The sequence below is a fragment of the Coregonus lavaretus genome, assembly GCF_964263955.1.
Source record: "Coregonus lavaretus genome assembly, chromosome: 14".
NCBI lineage: Eukaryota > Metazoa > Chordata > Actinopteri > Salmoniformes > Salmonidae > Coregonus > Coregonus lavaretus.
Window position 1 is genome coordinate 7,115,285 of NC_140001.1, and position 24,872 is coordinate 7,140,156.

The 24,872-nt window shown below is 42.3% G+C and overlaps 1 protein-coding gene across 1 annotated transcript; it reads right to left on the reverse strand.

Annotated features, from left to right (window-relative positions):
- Positions 1 to 154: 154 nt before the first annotated feature.
- me2 (malic enzyme 2, NAD(+)-dependent, mitochondrial) lies at positions 155 to 22,618 on the reverse strand. The gene is made up of 15 exons (XM_084177172.1): positions 22,493 to 22,618; positions 10,081 to 10,219; positions 7,114 to 7,247; positions 6,774 to 6,923; positions 6,178 to 6,253; positions 5,778 to 5,939; positions 5,353 to 5,566; positions 4,979 to 5,076; positions 4,592 to 4,705; positions 4,289 to 4,400; positions 4,029 to 4,171; positions 3,713 to 3,815; positions 3,452 to 3,522; positions 3,152 to 3,250; positions 155 to 2,610 (listed from the first exon to the last, which is right to left on the reverse strand). The coding sequence occupies exons 2-15, from the start codon at positions 10,192 to 10,194 to the stop codon at positions 2,452 to 2,454; spliced, it is 1,749 nt and encodes a 582-aa protein (XP_084033298.1). The 5' UTR covers positions 10,195 to 10,219; positions 22,493 to 22,618; the 3' UTR covers positions 155 to 2,451.
- Positions 22,619 to 24,872: the final 2,254 nt, after the last annotated feature.

The window sequence follows — 24,872 nt, forward strand, 5'->3', positions numbered from 1 at the left end:
AATCAACTCATGATTTGATATGGGATCCAATATTGGTGTTGATCATCAGAGGGTCATAATGTTGACCAGCTTGGAATTAAATCCATTTGGAGATGTTGTTCAATAGATACACAGAAGTTAAATCATTAAAAGGACAAAAGGAAGGCGCAACAGCAAGTGTAAAACTAATTTTAATTCTGCACATGTAACAGCACACATAGGGGTCTGGAGGAGCGCTTTTTCCGCTTTGTGCGTTCGTTCGCTAAGGCCATACTGCGTAACAAAAATAAACTCCAGAAACACATACATGTATGCACACATCAAAGACATTGGAAGAGGAATGACCATGGGGGATTCAACACTTTTACCAGGCCACTTACAGTAAATCAATGAAAAGGGAACAACAAGACAAATCACCAGATAGAACTTGCACGATACAGCACAGCAATTCTCTGAATGGGAGACCAATGTTACAGAATTATGGGCCAACATAATCATTGAATGAGACTGACTGTCATTTAATGGTCCAATCTAAATTCAAGGGTACAAGATAGTACATTTGTGAATGGCATCTCATCAAACTAGTTTGATCAACTACAACAAGAGGACTGTAAAATAGTACAAGATATATAAATTAGCCCGTGGGATATGCAGAAAAAGAATACAGAAACCGTAAGCCGATTTGAATATATATTTTTCTTCAACTATTGTGTTCCTATACAATCCATTGTTCTTGGGCTACGTCTGCGGTGAGAAGTGAGAGATGTGTATAAAATGGACTCATTTCGCCTTAGCATGCACTCCAGTGCAGATGGATAAAAGCCAGCCAATCATCCTTAGCTAAACGGTCTCACAAATCTAGGACCTGTGTATCTTAACTTCAGCTGCCTTACGCTGCTTTTCTATCCAGCTTATCTTTTTGCTTATTTCCAATTACTCACAAAGTGAATGAATAGTTATGTGTGTAAAATGTGACTAAAACGTGTAAACCACTGTGAAGAGCATTATAGTAATGTAACTTATGTCTATGTTTTCTGACAATGGAGCTTATCCTAACATTGGTCTATTTGGATATGGTGCTTATTGCAGCATCCTTCTCTCTATACTGTAAATTAGCCCCAACCCTTGAAATGCATATGTCAATGGAATATGACTGGTTCCCTATGCCTGGTCTTTAGTCTGGGAGAAACTCATGGCGATATGATCTGGGGTATATTCATTGGTCTTTTGTGAAATGTTTTGCAACAGAAACTGTTTATTCTAGGAATCAAACGGAACACATGTCCAATAGAAACTAATTTTCGTTGCAAAACGTTTTGCAATAGACCAAACTTTTTACAACGGAATCCGACTAATGAATACACCCCAGGATTATTGACAAAAACATATTGATCTAGTTCACAACTGTCACTGTCCATCTTCAAGTTAAATATAATCAGAGCTAGGGGACATTTGACACCCACATGTGAACTTACTCTCTACAAAAGAGCCAGGCTCTGTCAACTGTCTAACAAGTGCATAAGTTCAGTGCAAGTCGTTTTGGATAAGAGCGTTTACTTTCTGAATTGACCCCAACCCTGCATTTGCAGACCAAATTCCAATTCAAAATGTTCCTCATTGAAAAGCATTTAAGAGAATTGGAATTTCAGTGCACTTCCTGAATTGTCTAGAATTAAAATAGAATTGACCCCAACCCTAAATGACTGAATGTCAACACAATATACATACACTGTATATTATTATATTATTATTATGGGGATATGCATATTTGCACATTTGTTTTGTTTTTTAAAGCCTATAACCTATCACTGAGTTACATACTATTTTACTTATATTTTTGCATAACTTTCATGAAGTAATTCAAGCAAGGTCTCCAGAGCTTGGAGTGATATTATATGTTGGAATCCTTCCGTTTAGCTAGCAGCATGCTGACTAACACAAACCCCACTTCTGGAGGGTTTTCATGTGGAAACTGATCAATGGCAATGTCTGATATCAAAACAAAAACAAGTCAAATGAAGAGTAGGTGCCAAATTCAGAGAAATAAATAGGAGTGTAAAAGCCTTGAGACAGAGCAGATTCTGGTTACTCTAGTGCAGGGGTGGGCAAACTATGGGCCGTAGGAGGTTTGAGTAAAAAAAATGTTTTTTTGGGGGGTAAAAAAATAAAACTCCAGGCCACTCATGAACGACTAAAACTAGATATAAATTATTCTGGCCCACCAATTAATTTTGACAAACAAAATCGGTCAAAAAATATCTGTGCTGCCCTCTGTTGAATTTTGAAATCCCGATGTGGCCCTCGAGCATAAAAGTTGTCAATAGCCCTGCCCTAGGCGTGGATTAAACAAATAACCTCATTTCACTGTCCTCCCCACCTGCCCTCCTCCTCCTCATTTTCCCCATCACCCCAGTTTAACCATTCCCTCTTTAATGGCCGCCCGCCCACCTTCCCTTCCACACCCAAGACTCTCTACTGATCAGGTGCGGGTTTCATCCCTTTCCACTCATAGATGTCAGGGAGGAAGGAGTCGTAGTTGATGTCCCATACAGTTGACCTGACAAAGGTGTCCTTGTCCTTGGGCTCTGGGTACCGGAAGGCCATGTTGTTGGCGTACACAAACCGGACCACCTGCAGGGGGTGACAGTGAGACGCAGAGTACATTTAAAAGACACATCTTTGCCACAGATAGAACAAAGACACAGATGTTTCACTGGATGTATAAATGTGAAGCATCCGCTTGGTGTTTCCACTCACTACCAAATATGGTGATGAGAGGAAGCCCAGTGGCCGGCAGTGGGAGAAGATGGAACGAGATGGATTTTGGCCGACATTATGCACATATTTTCATTAATAAAACATCTGATCTCAGTACAGTTTTCTGTTCGCAAAACTACAATCTGTTTTGAACAGAGCGGACAAAGTTTTGTAGACTTCAACCTTTGCCAAAACTAAAATGTGCCCTCTGACACCATCAGACCGAAGGCAGCGCGGGTACTCTTTACGCCATGCTCCTCAGTATATTTTGTGTATGACGAAGCCACCGATTTCATCATAATCAAATGAGTTTTACCTTGCTCATTTTGTAGAATGCTTTTTCAACTTATTAATTTATCTCCCTCAAAATGTATTTGACAGACAAGAAGTGAGACGTAGAGTGTCTGATGCTGACCTTGACTGCCATCTGGATAGAGACCTCTCGGATGTTGGACAGTGGCGGGTACAGCCTCCCCTCCGCCAGCTCTTCATCAGTCAACTGGTCTGCCAGGGTCTGACGGAATGACAAAAACCACGGTCAACACTTGCATATCATTTGCGTAACAATTTGCTCTGTAAACAAAATACTAAAATATGAGTAAAATATCTCTTTTAAGGGTCTTTTTGTCAATGATTGTGTAAACACAGGGGAGATCAACAGAGAGAGAGACAGGCCGAGAGTTCTGAAAGAGAGAAATGCAGTTGTATTTCCGACCTTGGCAGCCTCCAGGAAGACCGTGTCACTGATGTGTCTCACACCACTGAGGATCACAGCCAGGGCTACACCTGTAGCCAGACAATCAGACACACTGCACGTTTACCCCTTTCAACAGTCGACACATACAAGTCTCACAATACACTGTATGTGGCGCATCCATGCGTATCCACTTTCCATGGCTGTTGACGAGAGAAGGCTCATTGAGATTTTCTTTTTTTAAATACAGATGAGTAAACATGACCATCCAATGACTCTAACCTGGGAATATATAAGCATTGTTCCCTTGTCCAGGTGTGAACACACGTCCGTCAGCCAGAGTCACCGTGTCAAATGGACTTCCACTGGCAAACAGGCATCGGCCCTGGATATCAAACAACAACATACAGAGAGAAGCCATGGTGACTGTGGGTCAACGTGTGGGTCTGGGCCTACACACTACCAAAAACATGAGAGGAGGGCTGCATTCCAAATGGCACTCGATTTCCTATATAGTGCAGTACGTTTGTAGTGCATTATATAGGGAATAGGGAGTCATTTAGTACGCAGCTGAGGACATGGGTGAATCGATGCGTACATCCGTGAGGGTATAAGCATCTTCAGCCGTGCACTCGGCCTTGTTGGTGGGGTTGCTCAAGGCGAATATAATTGGCCGTTTATTTAGGGTGCCCATCTTTTTGAGGACGTCGTGGGTAAAGAGGCGTCCAGCCCCGGACACACCTGTGAACAGGTGACAAGTTAGGGGTACCAGGCACAGACAGCAAGAGTTACACAGATTTAAATCATACAATATATTTTTACTATTATAAAGACGAGAATGGCGAATATGGATCTTACCGATAATGGCTGTTGGTTGGATGACGTTGACTGCATCTAAGAAGCTCTGCACATCTCCGGGGCTTTCATGCACAAAAGCCTCCTGGTTGCTGTCTGTCTCCTGCGCTCGGCCCTACAGCAAGTCACAGGAAAATAATATTGAATTCAAATTACATTTCTTGATAAAAAATTCAAAAATGACTGAATTCAGATTCCATTTCTGTTGGCGCTAATGTCACTCCATACACAGCGTTTCAGTTACGCCACACAGTTACAAAGGAGAAGTGAAAGACAAAAGTGTCTGTGTTTGGACTGGATCATGACCTTGACCAGTAGGCCGTCCTTGTCAAACATCCAGATCTTTTTCCTGGCTTCGTCCTGGGTCAAACCCTTCTCCACCATCGACATGGTAATCAGGTTGGCGATACCCAGGGCAGCCTGGAGAAAAAAAACACACAATTATTTATATTCAGCTGACAAAAATATCACGAGTGCAAAAACAAGTGACAAGTAAAATGTCCTGCGTCAATTTACAGTATGACTTAGTATCTGAGTCAGTATGAAGCAAATTTAAAATGACACCTATTATTATGATTTAGTGAGCACAGTGTTAACCATTTGGTACAACCGTTTAGTGCCTACTATGTCAGGTAAAGGTATTGTTGTATGCAGGCATTGAATGCTGGTAATACAAGTAGGAGAATGGCCTACCTCCCCTGCTCCGCAGAACAGGACCTTGTGTTCAGTGATGGGTTTCCCAATGGCCCTCTGAGCTGCTAACAGCCCTGCCAGGGCAACCGCTGCAGTTCCTGAACACCGCAACGCACACTGTAAATGCATAACTCTTTCAAATACTTTTGAGCGTTTGCTCTAGTCTGCCTGGAGTGCCAGATGGGTGGGGTTTTGCATTTGCGCGAATATTCTATTTGTTACATTGCGCCAGGCTAGCTCAATCAATCACATAGTAAGTATTTTAAATGATTTCAAATAGTATTTGAACCCAGGTCTGCTATTCACCTAGCTGTACATACTCACTACAACACACTATATTTGGCATACTGTATTTACATGGTGTGAATTCAGACCTTGGATGTCGTCGTTAAAGGTGCAGTACTTCTCGCGGTATTTCCTCATCAAGCGGAATGCATTGTGATTCCCAAAGTCTTCAAACTGGATCAGGGTGTCCTGGCCGTACTTCTCCACCACAGCCTCCATGAACTCATCGATCAGGTCATCGTAGAGCTGGGAGCGATCCCGCTTCTGGTACAAACCCATGTAGAATGGGTCCTTCAGAAGTGTCTGGAATAAGGAGACTGGTTATAGATATGATACAGTATGTAAGATACCTAACAGATAAGCCACTATATTTCCTTTTGTATATAACATGACAAACAATTTGCATATTTGGGAGCTCCTTAGTTAATCTTTGTTTTCAACTAATTGTACTGAGATGTTTTCATTTCGATGCGATTTTCAATAAAGCTTGATTTGATTTGGTTTTTTGACTCGCCTCGTTGTCAGTTCCCACATCGATGACCACAGGAAGGCACCTCTCGGGCCTGATCCCAGCGCAGGCGGTGTACAGGCACAGTTTCCCCACGGGGATGCCCATCCCAAACACCCCCAGGTCCCCCAGGCCCAGGATACGCTCTCCGTCTGTCACCACCACCGCCTGGACAACAGGTAGGGGGTTCTATTCATTAAGCACCAAACGGAACTGAAACAGATTGGGGTGGGACTACCTGAACTTGCCCTAATGAATGCCACCCCGGGAGGGGCTTTCAGAGAGCGAGGGGCTTTCAGAGAGCGAGGGGCTGTCAGAGAGCGAGGGGCTGTCACTCCATTACACAGCAAAGCTACACCAGTATAAAGAAATCATGTTTTCACTATGGTGCGGAAACTCAGCTTACCGCCACATTGGTCTCTGGCCAGTTGTCCAATATGGAGCGAATGTGTCCTCGATCCAAGATGGATATGAACAGGCCTCTGCGGGTAAAGTAATAGAGTCCTCAGACATAGTTAACTGCCTCTCCCTTTGTCTGATAGGAAATCGGACATTTTAACAATCTAATCAAATGTATAGCAATCTAATTACATTTTAGTCATTTAGCAGACGCTCTTATCCAGAGCGACTTACAGTTAGTGAGTGCATACATTATTTTATTTTTTTCATACTGGCCCCCCGTGGGAATCGAACCCACAACCCTGGCGTTGCAAACAATTGCGTTGCTAATCAACGGCAGGGTTGTGGGTTCGATTCCAACGGGGGGCCAGTATGAAAAAAATAAATGTATGCACTCACTAACTGTAACTCGCTCTGGATAAGAGCGTCTGCTAAATGACTAAAATGTAAATGTAATCATTTTTAGCCATCTAATCAGATTTGCACAATCTAATCAAAACCAATATCTATAGTAAATCGGAGAGGGTGTGTATTCTTATGAAAGAGCAGAGGGCCATTACTAAACATGTTTAAAAAAATAAATAATGAAGACCCAGATCTTACTTGGGTCTCCTGAAGATGTGTCCGTACTGTGTACAGGCCAGGCCCACAGTGGGAGTGTAAACGATTGGCATCAGCTCCTCGATGTCCTCCATCAGCACGCGGTAGAAGAGCTTCTCGTTCCTCTCCTGGATCCCCATCAGGTAAATGTACCTGGGAAGAGTTTTGATAGTGCTTACAGGTGCGTTCGTTTTTATGTCCAATTGTTATGCGATTGAGTTCATTACTTAGTGTAGCAATAAGAACTGCACTGCTGCAGTCTCAGACGCTGTAATGCGTGAAAATATTATTGGCACCCTATTCCCTATATAGTACACTACTTTTGACCTGAGCCCGTTCTCACTTCTCCAGTGGCTCTGTCATCTTCTTCAGGTTCCTCTGGAAGCGCATGGCCTGGATGTCCTGGGACTCTATCTTGGGGGGCAGAAGACCCTGGAGGCCCAGGATCTGCCTCTCCTGCAGTGAGAAGGCCATGCCCTGGAGGAATGGAAAGAAACGCGAGAGCGAGAGAGAATGAGGGAGAGAGAGAGAGAGAGAGAGAATGAGGGAGAGGGAGGGAGGGAGGGAGGGAGGGAGGGAGGGAGGGAGGGAGGGAGGGAGGGAGGGAGGGGGAATAAGAGAGCATAATATAATATAATATGCCATTTAGCAGACGCTTTTATCCAAAGCGACTTACAGTCATGCGTGCATAATTTTTTTTTTTTTTGTGTATGGGTGGTCCCGGGGATCGAACCCACTACCTTGGCGTTACAAGCGCCGTGCTCTACCAGCTGAGCTCCCAGCATGAGGGAGAGGGAGGGAGAGAGAGAATGAGAGAGAGAGAGAATGAGGGAATGAGAGAGTGAAAGAATGAGGGAGAGAGAATGAGGAAATGAGAGAGAGGGAGGGAGAGAGAATGAGGGAATGAGAGAGAGGGAGGGAGAGAGAATGAGGGAGAGGGAGGGAGAGAGAGAATGAGGGAATGAGAGAGTGAAAGAATGAGGGAGAGAGAATGAGGGAATGAGAGAGAGGGAGGGAGAGAGAATGAGGGAATGAGAGAGAGGGAGGGAGAGAGAATGAGGGAATGAGAGAGAATGAGGGAATGAGAGAGAGAGAGAAATAGAGAATGAGAGAATGAGGGAGAGGGAGGGAGAGAGAGAATGAGAGAGAGGGAGGGAGAGGGAGAATGAGAGAGAATGAGAGAGAGGGAGGGAGAGAGAATATGAGAGAATGAGAGAGAGAGAGAGAATGAGGGAATGAGAGAGAGAGAGAGAGAATGAGGGAATGAGAGAGAATGAGAGAGAGAGAATGAGAGAATGAGGGAGAGGGAGGGAGAGAGAATGAGGGAGAGAGAGAATGAGAGAGAATGAGAGAGAGGGAGGGAGAGAGAGAATGAGAGGGAGGGAGAGAGAGAATGAGAGAGAATGAGAGAGAGGGAGGGAGAGAGAGAATGAGAGAGAGGGAGGGAGAGAGAGAATGAGGGAGAGGGAGGGAGAGGGAGGGAGAGAGAGTATGAGGGAATGAGAGAGGGAGGGAGAGAGAATGAGGGAATGAGAGAGAGGGAGGGAGAGAGAGAATGAGAGAGAATGAGAGAGAGGGAGGGAGAGAGAGAATGAGAGAGAGGGAGGGAGAGAGAGAATGAGAGAGAATGAGGGAGAGGGAGGGAGAGAGAGTATGAGGGAATGAGAGAGAGAGAGAATGAAAGAATGAGAGAGAATGAGAGAATGAGGGAGAGGGAGGGAGAGAGAGAATGAGAGAGAGGGAGGAGACATACTGTTCTTATTCTGCCTTTTCTTTTCTTTTATGTTGTCTATTTTAGTCTTTGAATATTTTTTTTGTAGCTGTTGCACTGTTGAGAGGAGAGCTGGCAAGTAATCATTTCATTGTACTGTGTACACGTCTACACTGTATCCTATGCATTTGACAATTCAATTTGATGAGGGAGAGAGCGAGCGATAATGAAGAGGAGAGAGCGGGGTAGACAGGGTAAACATTGCCAGTGAGCTAACAGGATCAGACTGGCACTGGGGCGAAGTAAACACAGTACCGAAGCAGAGATGCTGATAGATTAATTTGTATTTTTAAAGGTAATGACTAAAGGATTTCACCCCAAATATGGTATAAATGTGTAAACTGTATTAGAATTATAAGACAATAAAACCACTAACAGGGAATCTGGGTAGAAACTGTTGGAGGCCAACATACCATAGTAAGAGGGGACTTAGAAACTGCTGAAAACTATACTGTGGAAAGTCACAGGCCGCCTAAAGGTGGGCGGAGCAAAGTTCCTTTGTGTGAAGGCATATAGAAAGCCTGTGTGTGTTTTGAGCGCCAGAGCTCTCATTGAATACAAATGCTGATCCCTTGCAGACTGGAGAATATTGTTTAATTCTTAATTAACTAGTCTTACAACCTCTGGGAATTATTCAAAGCTTAGTATTAGAGATATAAATTCTCATGACAGATGCATGACTGCTCTGAATATTCCCCTCAGACTGACAGCTGCCCTCTGCACCATCGGCCTCACAACTCACTGCCCAGGTTGCTATGAGACAGTGAATGTGTATTTGGGGTACAGCCTTCCTCTGCTAGGAGCCATAACTTTTCTATTTACATTATGTGGGAGTATGTGAGAGTATGTGTGGGTCTCTACCGGGCCCAGGAGGGTGTTCTGTTCTCACAGACTGTCCTCTCGCCTGTTGGTGTGAAATTGAACCATGCCTGCGGTACACGGAATCCCAGGTCAAATTTAGAGGGGGAACACTAGGTTCAAGGGGGAAGGACAGGGGGAGTATGCTTATAATGTGCTTGAAAGCCAATATGGAAGTATGTTGGGACGACGACCCCTCGGAGGTGGTTGGGGGGTGGGGGGGGGGGGGGGGGGAGAGAACTAGCTCCAGTAGTACTGTGAGTAGCACATGGAAACCATAACTTTCTCCAGAGAGGCCAGGGGGGAACGGGAGGGGATAGGAGAACTATCTCCAGTAGTACTGTGGGTAGCATAGCAGTATTATAATGTACAGGGCTCTCCTCCCTCCACCATTTCCATCTGCATCACAGCATTCTGCCGAGTCATCTCTCTCATGCAGTCCAGACCCTACACACACACACACAAATCCTTAATCTTCGTATTCCACAAGCAGCTCATTTTTAGACACCGATTTATTTGTTGTGCAAGGATGGTGTTAGTGCTCCTCTTGATTTCCTTGGGGGTGGTGGACTGCGGCTGCCAATGTGAGAGTGCAGTTACGGGATGAGAAGAATATGCTGCTGTTGATGAGAATACGGTAACACATCATATAATATTGACATGAGCAGCCCTGGCACTTACCTTGTTGGTGCGGGGGTTCAACATGAGAGGCTTGCCCTTCTCTTTGGTGTGTGTCCAGCGGCAGGCGTTCACACATGGCCGCAGCATCAGTGACGCCCTCAGTCTAGACAACATGGTGCACAGCAGTGGCTATCAGGTCCTGGAGGGGGGAACACAACAGCAGTGGCTATCAGGTCCTGGAGGGGGGAACACAACAGCAGTGGCTATCAGGTCCTGGAGGGGGAACACAACAGCAGTGGCTATCAGGTCCTGGAGGGGGGAACACAACAGCAGTGGCTATCAGGTCCTGGAGGGGGGAACACAACAGCAGTGGCTATCAGGTCCTGGAGGGGGAACACAACAGCAGTGGCTATCAGGTCCTGGAGGGGGAAACACAACAGCAGTGGCTATCAGGTCCTGGAGGGGGGAACACAACAGCAGTGGCTATCAGGTCCTGGAGGGGGAACACAACAGCAGTGGCTATCAGGTCCTGGAGGGGGGAACACAACAGCAGTGGCTATCAGGTATACCTAGTCAGTTGCACAACTGAATGCAAATCAACCGAAAATGTGTCTTCCGCATTTAACCCAACCCCTCTGAATCAGGAAAGAACAGCGGATTTTTTCCACCTTGCCGGCTCTGGGATTCGAACCAGTGACCTTTTGGTTACTGGCCCAACACTCTTTATCCACTAGGCTATCTGCCGCCATATATCTAGAGCCTGACCAATATGGGATGTTTGTGTGGATTGTGCTTGATTTAAGCCTTACAAGGATACTCAGAAAGCTGATTTCTTACATTTTAGGAAAGAACATGAATGTAAGCGCCACGTAGAAGAAATATGGCCCTAAATTCTAATAAAACAATGGCCAGTTTGGGTCGCAGTTGCACGTAAAAAAAACAACAACAACACAAATAGGCTAGGTCTGAACCGCGAATTCATTGTGTTTTTAAAATATGGCCCGTGCGCTGATTGAGTTTGACACCCCTGGGCTAGCGTATCTATTTATGTAGCTAGTTATTTATTTAGCAAGCTAAAAACACAGAGCCTAATGTTGCTGGGAGGAGGTCATGTCATTCGAGGAGTGGGTGAGTGACCGACTTCTTGCCATCATATCATTTGTTGGTGGCTACAGCTAGAGATGCAGGTGTCATTTGGTTAGCTAGCAAGAAATGTGAATCACTTAGCATATCTCTTAGTTGTCAATCAAATGTATGTGGCATGGATCAAATAGGCAGGCAGGCAAGTTCCCATTCAGTTGTCAAAATGTGGGTTGGGACAAGCATGCATTGGCAGGCAAGCTGCAGAAGGACGAGCAGGCTACTATTCCCCATCGTTTATCAGTGCAATTTCGACAGCTAACTAGCCAAAATAGTTTGAGAGTGTTTATCTAATGTTCCCTTGTTAGATTTTAGCTGGGCTACAGAGATGAGGTAGTCATTCACAAAATAATGTTAAACACTACTATTCACAAAATAATGTTAAACACTACTATTGCACACAGAATGACTCCACGCAACTTCTTAAGTAAATGTTTACTCCTGAACTTATTTAGGCTTGCCATACCAAAGGGGTTGAATACTTATTGACTCAAGACATTTCAGCTTTTCATTTTTTATAAAATTAGTAAAAAATAAATAAAAACATACACTTTGACATTAAGGGGTATTCTGTGTAGGCCAGTGACACAAAATCGCAACGTAATCCATTTTAAATTCAGGCAACAACATGTGGAAAAAGTCAAGGGGTGTGAATACTTTCTGAAGGCACTGTCTGGCTTAAAGCGCAATTCTGCCACTTTTCAACCTCATGTTCATTATCTCCAGCACCAAACCAGTCTCTACATATGTGACAACAGCGTGTTTCTATGATCTGTGAAAATAAATAAATAAGAAAGGTGGTTAGAAAATGCTTCTGACGTCACAGGGTAGGATTAAAAGGAAACAGTGATTTTCAAAACCTGCAACGAGTTTCTAGCCAGAGGGAGGGTCTTTTTTGCTCCCCTAGTAACATAGAAATGTGCTGTTTTCACATAGCCCATGTAGAAACTGGTATTGTGCTGGAGATCATGAAAATGAAGTTGACAAGTGGTGGAATTGCCCTTTAAGCTTTGTCACGTTAACATTCAGTTTGTCATCTCACTTAATTGCCATCTTTATACAAGTTTTATTTATTTATTTTATTTCTCCTTTATTTAACCAGGTAGGCCAGTTGAGAACAAGTTCTCATTTACAACTGCGACCTGGCCAAGATAAAGCAAAGCAGTGCGATAAAAACAACAACACAGAGTTACATATGGGGTAAATAAAACAAAAAGTCAAAAATACAACAGAAAATATATATACAGTGTGTGCGAATGTAGTAAAATATGGAGGTAAGGCAATAAATAGGCCATAGTGCAAAATAGTTACAATTTCGTATTAACATTGGAATGATAGATGTGCAAAAGATCATGTGCAAATAGAGATACTGGGGTGCAAATTAGCAAAATAAAGAACAATATGGGGATGAAGTAGTTGGGTGGGCTAATTTCAGAATGGCTGTGTCCAGGTGCAGTGATCGGTAAGCTGCTCTGACAACTGATGCTTAAAGTTAGTGAGGGAGATAAGAGTCTCCAGCTTCAGAGATTTTTGCAGTTCGTTCCAGTCATTGGCAGCAGAGAACTGGAAGGAATGGCGGCCAAAGGAGGTGTTGGCTTTGGGGATGACCAGTGAGATATACTTGCTGGAGCGCAGACTATGGGTGGGTGTTGCTATGGTGACCAGTGAGCTAAGATAAGGCGGGGATTTGCCTAGCAGTGATTTATAGATGACCTAGCGACGAATATGTAGTGAGGGCCAGCCAACAAGAGCGTACAGGTCACAATGGTGAGTAGTAAATGGGGCTTTGGTGACAAAACGGAGGGCACTGTGATAGACTACATCCAATTTTCTGAGTAGAGTGTTGGAGGCTATTTTGTAAATGACATCGCCGAAGTCAAGGATCGGTAGGACAGTCAGTTTTACGAGGGCATGTTCGGCAGCATGAGTGAAGGAGGCTTTGTTGCGAAATAGGAAGCATTCTAGATCTAACTTTTGATTGTTATTGCTTTACGACTAGCCTATAATTACCTACACTTTCTCCTCAGCATGTAAATGACTGACTTTCATCTAGTGTCACTAGTCTCATTCTGTTGTCCGAAATGTCATGTTTTTTTTACTTGCAATAGCCAAATAAAACAGTCATTACGATGTTAATTGTGAGCGAGAGTCACACCCGTTCCCTAATCCCTCCAAAAACATTAAACAAGTGACATCATCACTGTCCCCACCCCCCAACGTCTTCTTGACCTGACACGGCTAGGCCTGGCTGTACAGATGCTGAGATCCCAGACAGACAGACTGGGTGCAGGATTACATCTGACGAAAGCAATAGAGAGAGACAGTAATCTGGAGGAGAGAAAGTAATTTACTGTCCATCTGCAAAAAAAAAAGGAAGAATGTCCTAATCCTCTTCTAAAAGGAAGGCTATAAATAAAAGCCAAACATCATAAGGGAATAGGGAAGTCGTGCCTGCTTAAACTGAAGTGGTGCTTTCAACTAGAAACTGGGGCGTATTCTCTAGGAACCAAACGAAAGAAAACAGGACGAAAATAGGAGGGATCTACCGGAATTTGCCCATTAAGAAACACTTGTTTAGCTACAGTGCAAAACATTTTGCTACGGTGTGCACTGGGCTAACGAATACACACACCCCTGGTGACTGCATAGGCCTAGTATTGAACTACGGTCGAAATGTCAGGTTAAGCCCTGTGAGTCACACTCACAAGCTTTATTCACTCCACAGTGACCTCCTTTTCTGCCCGGCCCTATAAGTTAGCTCATTGTAGCTGGCATGTCATGCGATGCGTGCAAACAAAAACACAGGCCTGCTCTTTGAGATGCTGTATTCTGGCTGCTCTACTGCGGAAGGTTTAACAAGCAATGCTATGCTGCACAAATAGTCCCGATAGTCCCAATGCTATGCTGCACCAATAGTCCCGATATTCCCAATGCTATGCTGCACCAATAGTCCCGATAGTCCCAATGCTATGCTGCACCAATAGTCACGATAGTCCCAATGCTATGCTGCACCAATAGTCCCAATACACCAGTAAGCTTTATTTTCTCAGAAGATTTAGGCCTATCCCAACGCTCTGACTGTTTACTCGGTTGATAACTAAACTTCTTTGCAAAGCAGTCGATGACAATACCACACAGGGATAAAGGAAACCGAACTGCTACAAGAAAGTTAGGGGAAAAGGATATAACTCTGTAGCAAAACATTCCAAAATTAAATATGGTTACAAAATATTGTATTTCACAGAAATGTCAGGAACTGAAGAAGAATAAAAAAATGTTGATTTGAATGCCTCAATAACCAGGTTTCCCTCCAACCTTTTTATGCGAGTAAAGTACATGTCGGATAAAAAAATATCACAACAGCAAATTTGTCAGTAAACTTCCAAATGTCAACAAAACAAAATACGCAAGACAAGCTGGGATCTTTTTGTTTCTGTCAAATTAATTATGCGAGAAATGGAGGTGGAGACACCTTTGTGCGCCAAATACTGACTGCAAATTAAACTTGAAGTCATGCGATGATATGTTATGTGGTCCTCCCGCTACAACTTGGGAAAGCATGCGATTTATTAGGCTACAGATGAAATAAGTTATGATGAACTTCACAGGGTGGTGAAAGGGCAAGGTGATGAGCTTGATGCTCCTTTCCAATAAATATTGAGGGTCTTATTCTGGTGGCATGATGATTGATGATGTAGTAGTAGACTATAATGTATGTGTGAGCTGTTGGCTAGAGCGCATGAGCCAAGACCAGAATGTGCACATTCGCTATATAAACACAACATTTGTAAAAAAAAAAAAAAAAAAAAAAAAAAAAAAAGAATAATCTGTATTCGGTACATGGGAATTTAACCGCAAAATATAAAATATATTTTACGTGCACTACGTCATCACGCACAGCCTTTCATCCGCAACAAGTCAATTTGATGGAAAACATCTCTGGTGGGTAAATGCGCATATTGTTTTTATGCAGATTTTAGAATATTCGCATTAAAATCTTTTGCCAATTGGATGGAAACCTAGCTAGTGACCTGTACACTAACTGCTTTCATGCTCTGAAAAACAACCACGGCACCGCCACCGAACTCATGTGAATCAATCTAGAGCATCATGTGGGGCTTGTCCAGGCAACCTTCCCCCACACCATTAATCTCATCCACCTGTGTCGCCATCATCATCATCTTCACCATCATCATCATCATCATCCTCTCTGATCCCCTGTTGAGAAACAGGCAGCTGAGCTGTCAACAGCTTGACAACAAAGAAGGCAAGACAAAACACCAATAGGAGCAGGGTAAAGATAAGGCACACAAGGCAACTAGATCAACATTGGACAGCCATGGGTTGCACTAGGCTATGTGACAGCAAGGACAATCAACACACACTCTCTTGATTAACAAAGATTGGAGAGGAAAAATAGCTGCAACGTGTATTTATCTGTGTCTATTTCTATACTGGATGGCTGACAGAATGTGCTGTAACAGTGAGGAGGGGTCATTCAGAGCTGCAATGCATAATATAGTGCTAGGCTCACGACCTGCAGCATGTGACCTTGCTGACGAAACTGCATTTCTGGCAGGTCTTAGCCACTTGACTTTTGTGCGCACGCTGCTAGAAGGAAGGAAGTGTGACAAGTCGTTTCTTTCTGCTCTATTGGCAATATTGCTGGTGCCAAGTGAACTTCAGCCCCAGAACATCCCAGCCAAAACAGGTGGAGATATTTGACAGTGGAGAGCGGGTATTTTAAATCCCAAAGCACTGAAAGCCACAGACGTCTGACTGATCAGATGCAAAAAATTTAATGGGCAATTCCACGAAAAACGGAATTACGCTTTGAACAAGGCTCGAAATTAAGGGCTCCCCGGCATCCCGGGGACAAATAAAAAAACATCTGTCTAGTATGGTTCAAACAGACTCTGGGACAGTTCTCCTACAATAGATCCAAAATTCATACAACTAGCCTACTGTACATAAACCATTTTTTAAAGCAATGAGGCTGATGCAACAGATCAGAACGTTTAGCTTAAAATGTTGATAAACTATTATTTCTTCACATTATAAGGGCAGCAATGCAAACAATGCAGTAGGCTGTGTGTGAACGTACCAAAATGCAATTAGCTGGAGCACACCGTTCTACAGATGCAACAAGCAACATGGGTTGCTAGTATGACTAGGATTGTGAATGCGGACTGCCTCCGCTCAGACTGCAAGGTGTCACAGGCACTAGCCTTTCTCTCCACTCATGACCATTTGATCTGAACGAACTGTGCCTCGAGTAGCCTATGTCAACAGAATCAAGACGTTACATTTTAATTATCCTACATTATATTTGTCAAACATGACTGGCATTTAGCCTATATTTATGTAATTAAAAGTCTCATTAAAAAGTTTGACTACATTTTCTGGTGCCTCCATGTCAGCATCGGTGTGGGCATGAGAGGTTGTAGCCAGTCCGCATATAACCTAGGCTACACTTTTACATGTAGGCTAATTATTTACGTAGGCTACATTTATGCTGAATAGGTTTCAATATTATTCCAATGTTGGCCTTTTTAAATTATTATTTTTTCATGACTTTCTGGGTCAGTTGACAGCCCCCATTTATCTATTTAAGTATTAGGCTACTCGTGTTAGTCTTTTAAATCACTGTAAATGACCTAGGTCCTCGAGTAGACCCATGTTTGCATATAAAAACAAACAGAAAATTATTTTAATTTCACGATTTAAAATTGCACTTCGGTACAATTTTGGGACGGTGATGAAAAAGGTTAGTCTCGAGCCCTGGTTTTGACTAAGTTGTTTTCACTTTCAAATGTATGCCAAACAAAAACCATTGATTTCAAATTTTAACAAACCATACAACTATGCCCAATGACTACTTGTAACAATTTCCAATGAAAAATGTAGAGCCTACACACACAGCAGGGCCCCTGCTAGAGCGTCACCTCGTGCTTTATCAGCTCCGGTTAATAAAGTAGCTTCAAAATGTGACTTTTCTGCTGCTTCCCCTCACTTGGATCGGACCGAGTCTGGATCCCACCAGGTCTATACGGAACGGGTATAGTTGTCCTCGGGTCCATTCAGAACGGGTCTCTATATTATTATTTTTTATTTATGCATATCGGGTCCGGAAGGTAAAGCCCCAGGTCTATTTCGGAACAGGTCCAACTTTTTGGACCCGTGAAGGCCTCTACTCAGTAGGTCCGGGAAGATACCAGTATCGCAATACTTGTTAGTATCATGGCAAGGAAACAAAACACGAAGCGGAGTTAACTTCTTTAGGAAAACAGCCCTAATGTTGGAAACAAACATCATTATGTTGTCATCCAGGGTCACATGTATTTCTTTTCCAAGATATAGCACACAATATTTTACATACAGCTGTTTTTTAAAGGACCAAAGAATTTGGTCTGCTTCGTGTTATCATTTTAGCCATGGAAAAAATATTGTGATACTGGTATTGTCCCGGCCCTAGTGCTCAGTGGGAGAGGATGCTGGTTACTCATGGGTAAGTGACAGTATGATCTGCTAGATGTGACATTAACTGGAGAGAGATGCAGAGAGAGTGAGAGAGGCAGAGAGAGAGAGAGTGAGAGAGTGAGAGAGGCAGAGAGAGAGAGAGTGAGAGAGTGAGAGAGGCAGAGAGAGAGAGAGGGAGGGGTTGTCCAGACTCAGACTGTTATCACTCTTGGTTTGACCACCAGACAACAGAAAGACAAAGAAAACAGTTATGAGCTGAACATAACAGTATGCCAGCGGAAGGGAGGACAGTAGCAGGTGACCCAAGTGTGGTTCGTGACTATTATGATTTCCCATTGTAGCCAATTCAGTTGCAGTAATTTCGTTTACAGATTCTTTTAGGTAATTCCGTTACCAATTTGGTAATGGAATTAGGAGTTCTAATCAGTTAATTCATTAACAAAATTGATTTCAGTAAAATCACTATAACTTATTGGTAGGTCTACCATTACTTGTTACTTCTGTGAACTGTTATTATCCTCCTTCCTCATGAGGAAGAGAAATTAGATAATATCTTAAAGATATGTGAATTTTGGTAACGGAATTACAAGGCAATCTTTTTTTTAATTTACAGAAGGTAAACAATTTCCCCAAAACTAAATATACGTGTTGATATTAGTTGGCAGGGGTCTTTACATCAACATTATTGTGTTTTCATGTATTTCTGATACTTTTTAAGACTTTCTGGTAGATGTTTTCCAAGACCCCTCTTCTGTTTATCCAGAAATCAAAGCCTTTACTTATGCCAAAATTTTAAGATGGAAAATTGTTGAAAAATGTATCTATGCTTTCGTTTCCCAAAAATATAGACTCTTAGCTTTCATTTGATACCCAATTTGATATGATCCTATGAACTTCACATTTGGTGCTCATGGTTCCTTTTCGAAGGAAATGTCCTAATGTAATTTGGAAATGTGATTAACGAAGAATTAGGGCAGCACTTCAGGAGACATTCAACTTTCAATACACGTCGATGCAATAGTGAAATGCAGGTTAGGCCTACACCAAGGACTAGGATATGGTTCCATTGAGGAAATCACTCTGTAAACTAAGGACCAGTGAGTGAGACAATGCCTTCTTTCAATTTCACTACATATTAATTTGAAAGTAGCCTGTGTACCCTGCCACTCCCTCCTCTATGACTATAGAATAATTGTTGTAGTAGGCTATTCATTTTTTTACAAGGAGCAGAGTACACTATGGGATAAAGCCTACTGTCATTATGAGGCCAGACAGGAATGGCACCTTGCAATAACACAGAGTGACACACAGGTCAGACTGCCTGAACAGGCTGAAAAGAGTGTCAATGCACAAGACATCTTTCAAAATTACTAAGCAACAGATTCATTCTCTTGGAGGAACAAAACCAGTACATAATATTGTTGCTATTAATCAAATCATGACAATATAAGATGTTCTAGCCAGGTTAGCTTTTACATTAATTTGCCCTTTTCAAAAGGGCAGCTATTCCTGTAAGCCCTATGACCTTTAAACTTGTATGCCATTTGAACTGGTTATTTTGGTCACGAGCTGGGTAACCTACAACATTGGTCTGAGTGGATGGCTGTTTTGAATGTACTATATTTCAAACAGCCTACTATTGAAGACGGTTGTGTGGAACAGTAAGTTAGCTACAGCGATACATCTATTCAATACCACTAGTTGGCATGTAACCGTTTGCTGGGTATAGATAGTTAATGTTACAACAATGACAACAGAGGGTGGGATTAACCTGGTTCACAGCTGAAGGCCTAAACCTATTAGAAAGGGAGTGCAACACGTACTGTACCCATCGACTGTGTGGCTTGCTTGCGCATGGTCTCAGTCTGCGAATGATGGCTTGAAATTCAGGCTGACTTTTACACTAGCTAGCCAGGGGAGAGGCTACACGGACACGCCAGGTGCCCACATTTATGACTTATGTCGTGCAGCTGAAAGTTGAGTGGAGGCAAACGGATTAAGGTCAGTCAGTTCAGTCAGTTGTCCTGAAGAGCCATTCCCAGCTAGCTAGTTTATGCTTGTGGCAAGAAACTTAAGAGATCATTTGAAACTTGTCTGGGACATGGGCGAGTGTTCAGAATCATTCAGTTTTTTTTAAATCGGAGTAATTGTTCATTTTTTACGTAAATGTAGACTTTAAAGCCGTAGTTGTACATTTTAGCTGTCACCCTGGCCTGGTATTGCATATTGGCTACACTATCCCAGCTACTTCCCTTTCCTTACTGCCGGACAGCAGTGCTCGCCGAGCGAGAGCGAAGGCCACTGTGCCCAGTGGTGGTGTTGTGTTACCAGCTTACTGCGCAAAATCTGTTTAGAAGCAAATTGGCTCTGGCAGCCAAAACAGCCAAAATACTCCATCTAAATGCGAATCGATTCTCAATTGCGGTATGGTTCTAGAAACATAAATCCCTCTACTTTCATACCACATCAAAATTATTTAAACAAATGCAAAATACACACCTACTGTACTTTTAACCGGTTTCAACAGTTGCAGCCAACAGTATTTTTCAGTGACAACATGTTTGTGTGGCGTCCATCTTCCGTTTACACACAGGGGTTCAGAGACACAGATAGCTATTTAGCACAGGTGGTCGACTCTGTCTTCCGTCTGTTTTCCATTAACAAGCGCTGTAACATGGAAATATGGCCGTGTGGGTACCCTAACCCTATAAAAGGTGTGTAGTAATTTAACCTTACGTTTTTTTCAAATTTATTTCTCGCTGATATGAAAGATACATTCCTTATGTTTCCAAAACCGTACTGCAAGCGATGCGTGTTAAAGGGTAGGAAGCATGAGCTTTTCCTCACCAATGTAACACAGTGTGGTCAAAGACTTAGTAACTTAGTTTTAGTCACGATCTGGTTACCTATAAGTACAAACATACTTGTGATTTTGTGTTATTAAATATTTATTAACTTATTTCCGGATATCAATGCACCATTTCTCAACGTCATATGGAGGATCTACTCTGTGATACCGAGTTCGTATGCTAATTCGGTAGCTAGCTCAAGGTTGCACCTTAAGGATTGCTGTTGTTGTGGATGGCTGTTCACAAATTTAGGCTACATGTGTATTTTAACCCAATAATGGTTGATTTTAAGAAGTTTAAGCTGCCGATCAAGCATTGTTTTTGCGACCAGTGGACAGCCAGTGATAAAACGCGCTCTTGCAACAGCTGCATATGTGGATCCCAGCCTATGGAATAAAAGTTTGAGGGAGTTCCTCACAACTCCATGGTATTGTGCTCCATACTGTCAAAAACAAGTTTAACTTAAGAAGACCATGAGTGGGGCTTTTATTGCTCAATCTAATTTGTGCTGATAAAAAAAAAAAATTGTCCACAGGTCTAACAGACACATGCTCAAACTTGCGCACTTTTGATAGACTGAAACAGCTGCAAATTATGGAGATAAAGTGTCACCAACAAATACGTAAACAATAGGCCTTTCCCAAATGCAGCATATGGCATAAATTTTTCACATGCAAATAACACTTTTTGGTACTGCTCAAAGCATGCCATTCTATGAGAGCTAGCTAGCTAGGGAACTAAATATTATAGCTAAAAAAGCTTAGCTTGCTGCCAAAAAAAACTCATTCTGATTGGCTGGGCCTGGCTCCCAGTGGGTGCGCCCCTGCCCAGTCATGTGAAATCCATAGATTAGGGCCTAATGAATTTATTTATATTAACTGATTTCCTTATATGAACTGAAACTCAGTAAAATCTTTGAAATTGTCACATGTTGCATTTATGTTTTTGTTCAGTGTAGCTAGTTGTAGCTAAAGGACGATCTACAATGTCTAGCTAGCTAGCAACATTAGTGACAGTCACATGCACTTCTGGAGGCAGTGGAAACCCAATTCGCCCACCAAGGCCAGCCTAACACGGGTTGACTTCAAAGTGACAGGCTTTAGATCACAGTCTTTTCTTGAATTCGAACAACGAGGTATGCTACAACAGGACTTGCTCTTGGTTTGCACCATCTCTATTGAGAAAATAATATACGCCTTAGACAGGATATAGGACTTCTCTGATTTTCCCAAAAACAGATGTCCTACCCCAGAAACAAGAGAACGGCCTATTCACCACATCACAGTTTCTTGTCATTGTTGTTAGCCATCTGGTCATCCAGAACGCCTCATGTCCACCAGATGCATCAAACTATTTGCCTTCTGGCAGAAGTCATTCATTGTCAATGCAGCAGTCCGCAACGCTGCATTGGGGATGCTGCACTAGGCTGCGGCGCCCCATGTTTTAAATATTTTCAACTTCTGCACCTTGCTTTAGGTGTGGTGGTACAAATAGAAGTACACACACAGACTCCAAATGGTTCACTTTTAACTAGTTAAAAAGCGATGCACATATGTTTCAAATACAAGTACGGAAAACGCGGGCTAGACATCTTGCAAAAATAAAACGCATCTGCATCTTGTGGACATCTGTCTTATAACAGGGCCTTCTGCCCCCTTGAAGCGCGCGCATCATTTTCCTAACGTTATCAGCTTACGTCATACATTTCATACCAGGCGTGTCCCTCTAGCCTCTCCCAGCTAGCAACAATTCCGTCCAGACTATGAAAATACAACTAGCTAACTACCCGACACATAGAGAAAACAGTTAAATAAAAATATATTTACTAACTGACACAAAAAGCGGCAATGTTTCGAATTTTTTGTATCACCAAATTGCCGTCTTGCCACACATTAACTAGTTAGCTAATGCTAGCTAGCTAGCTAGCTTGGGTTTTCAATTAAACGTTTTAAAACCGATAGCTATAGGTTTGATTTTCTCTAGTAAGTAACGTGACACCTTACCTTAGCTTTATGTTGAGTGAAGAAGAGTCCTTTTTTCCTGCCACTTATAATTTAGAGGGCATATTACTGCAACAATTGCATGAGAAATGTCATCAAGTGCCGAGTGGCCGCCTCGTTCTTTGACAGGCAGATGCGAAGCTGGAAAAAGATGATACTCAAGGCAGTGGTTTACACTAGATATCACATCCACAGAGTCAAAAAGGCTATATCGTAAAAATGAATGAAAAAAAAAAGTTTTTGGGTCTTAATTTAAGGTTAGGGTTAGGCATAAGGTTAGCAGTGTGGTTAAGGTTAGGATTAAGGTTAGGTTTAAAATCACATTTTAAGAGAAATTGTAGAAATGGGCGGAGTTTAGGACGTTGTGGCTGTAGTAACTAGTGACTACCCCAAGGCAGTGGAGACTACGACCGCTTGGCCAATCAGAAACCGGGGTTTCCCTTCTCCGCTACTGTAAAATCAGAGAGGATGGAGACCGTGGTAAAAACTTGTACTGGTGCATTTATTTTGACTTTTGTATCTGCTGAATATTTGTACCCCAATGCATGGAATAGATTTGGGGTTTGAGGCGTGGTGTATAATTGAACAACTATGAATCAAGCTTAGCTAATCAGTGGAATCCCATTTATCTTTTCAACATGACTTGGTGTATTTACTCTGTTATTGACATTTAGGGTAGATGCACAGTGACTATAATTTTTTTACAAGAACTTGAACTACAGGTTGCAGGAGCAGTGTTGATGGATTACAAATTAAAACTACCATTTTATTTGCTGCTACTATGGTGCAGTATCACTAAAATCAGCAGCAATACGAAATGTATAACTTAATTCCTTACACCTACATAGCCTACATAGGCATCATAGCATGGTGCAATTTTGTGTTGTGTGTGTGTACACAAATCCCAATACCTGTAGGTCATTACACTTTGTTCAGCAACTCATTGAATCATTTGTGCTAATTCACGTATAGCCTATTCTGAGAACTACATTCGGTATCAATAACATGCATAGTCCTCCTCAAATGTCATAACACATCAAATTATTAAAACCACTTAGAAGGAGCTCGATTACACATCGCGCAGTTGTCAGTTTTTTTTTTTTTTTTTTACACAATCGCTTCCTGTAGAACTTATTTAGTGACTTGCATTGAGCAATAATGAACACTGGAGGACAGCAGAGCTCTGTGTAGCACATGGGGCACTAACAAAACGTGATGGCCATTTACCATCATTGGTTTCCAAATCCATCATTACCCACAGCATCAATTTCTCCACAGCTATCAATCTTATTTATTATTATTATTATTATTAACATTATTTTTATTATTATTATTAAGTTCAGAGGATCCATGCTCTTCACACCATATGTGATTATAACCTCTTTTTCTTATTTAAATCACCCTTAGACGACTGGTTTGACTTTAGCCTCCCAGGACCCAGATGTGCCAACACATAATAGGATGAGATTCATCCCCAGCTCCAGCAGTGCTGATATCAGTGGTCAGAGGAAAATAATAAAATAAAAAAACACCCTCCACAAAATCTTTAGTCAACTTTTATTTGTCTGTTCATCAGCTAAATAGGTACTGCAAAAGGGATAGTGTAAAAAGCTGCAGCGTCCACCATATGTGATACAAGCAGGATACCCTCAAGTAAAGATTGTCCACAATTTCACATTATTAAAGTCATGTAGTTAAAATCATTTGACAGTTTAATCAAGGTCTAAGCCATGCAAAACTATTACATTCAGCGAACTGGAAGCATTGAGCTGTAGGCCTATTCAGAGGCACATTCATAAACCGACTCAAGACTAAAAGGAACATATTCTGTCGCAACAAGCACATTGGATGTAATTATTTATTACTGATATTATTGCTGACTGTTATTTTACCAGTAAAGAATCATGGACTGGCCCAGATGGCGTCTGTCACTGTACATGAAGCCTAATTGGCCTTTAAGAACCTGGTCCCTGGCAATGTCTGTCTGATGTGCTTTTGGTATGTTATTAAAACGACATGAGAAAAGACTTTGCTCTGCTCGGGAGATAGTTTGCACCCTGCAATTCCCAGAATTGACTATGTTATCTCATTGTGTCCCCTTTATAATGTCATGTGACATTGTGCAATGATTCATTTCTCATGACTCGAGAGTATACCATTATGAAATCCAACCATTTTGGAACGTTAGCTGTCATTGAATAGTAGTAACAATGGTAAAAGCATGAGACAAGATCTACGTCCCCAAACGGCACCCTATTCCCTTTACAGGGCACTACTTTAGACCAGGGCCAACAGGGATCTGGTCAAAAGTATTGCACTATATAGGAATTCGGTGCCGTTTGTTTTGGACGCAGCCAAGGAGTTTCGAGTGCTTGATGAGTGC

Excerpts from the sequence above, each read along its gene's own strand:
- me2 (XM_084177172.1), bottom strand. The coding sequence starts at position 10,194 with ATGTTGTCTAGACTGAGGGCGTCACTGATGCTGCGGCCATGTGTGAAC. Across the intron at positions 6,254-6,773 it reads CACATCTTCAGGAGACCCAA|AGGCCTGTTCATATCCATCT; the intron begins GTAAGATCTGGG and ends CTTTACCCGCAG. Across the intron at positions 5,567-5,777 it reads ATGTGGGAACTGACAACGAG|ACACTTCTGAAGGACCCATT; the intron begins GCGAGTCAAAAA and ends TCCTTATTCCAG.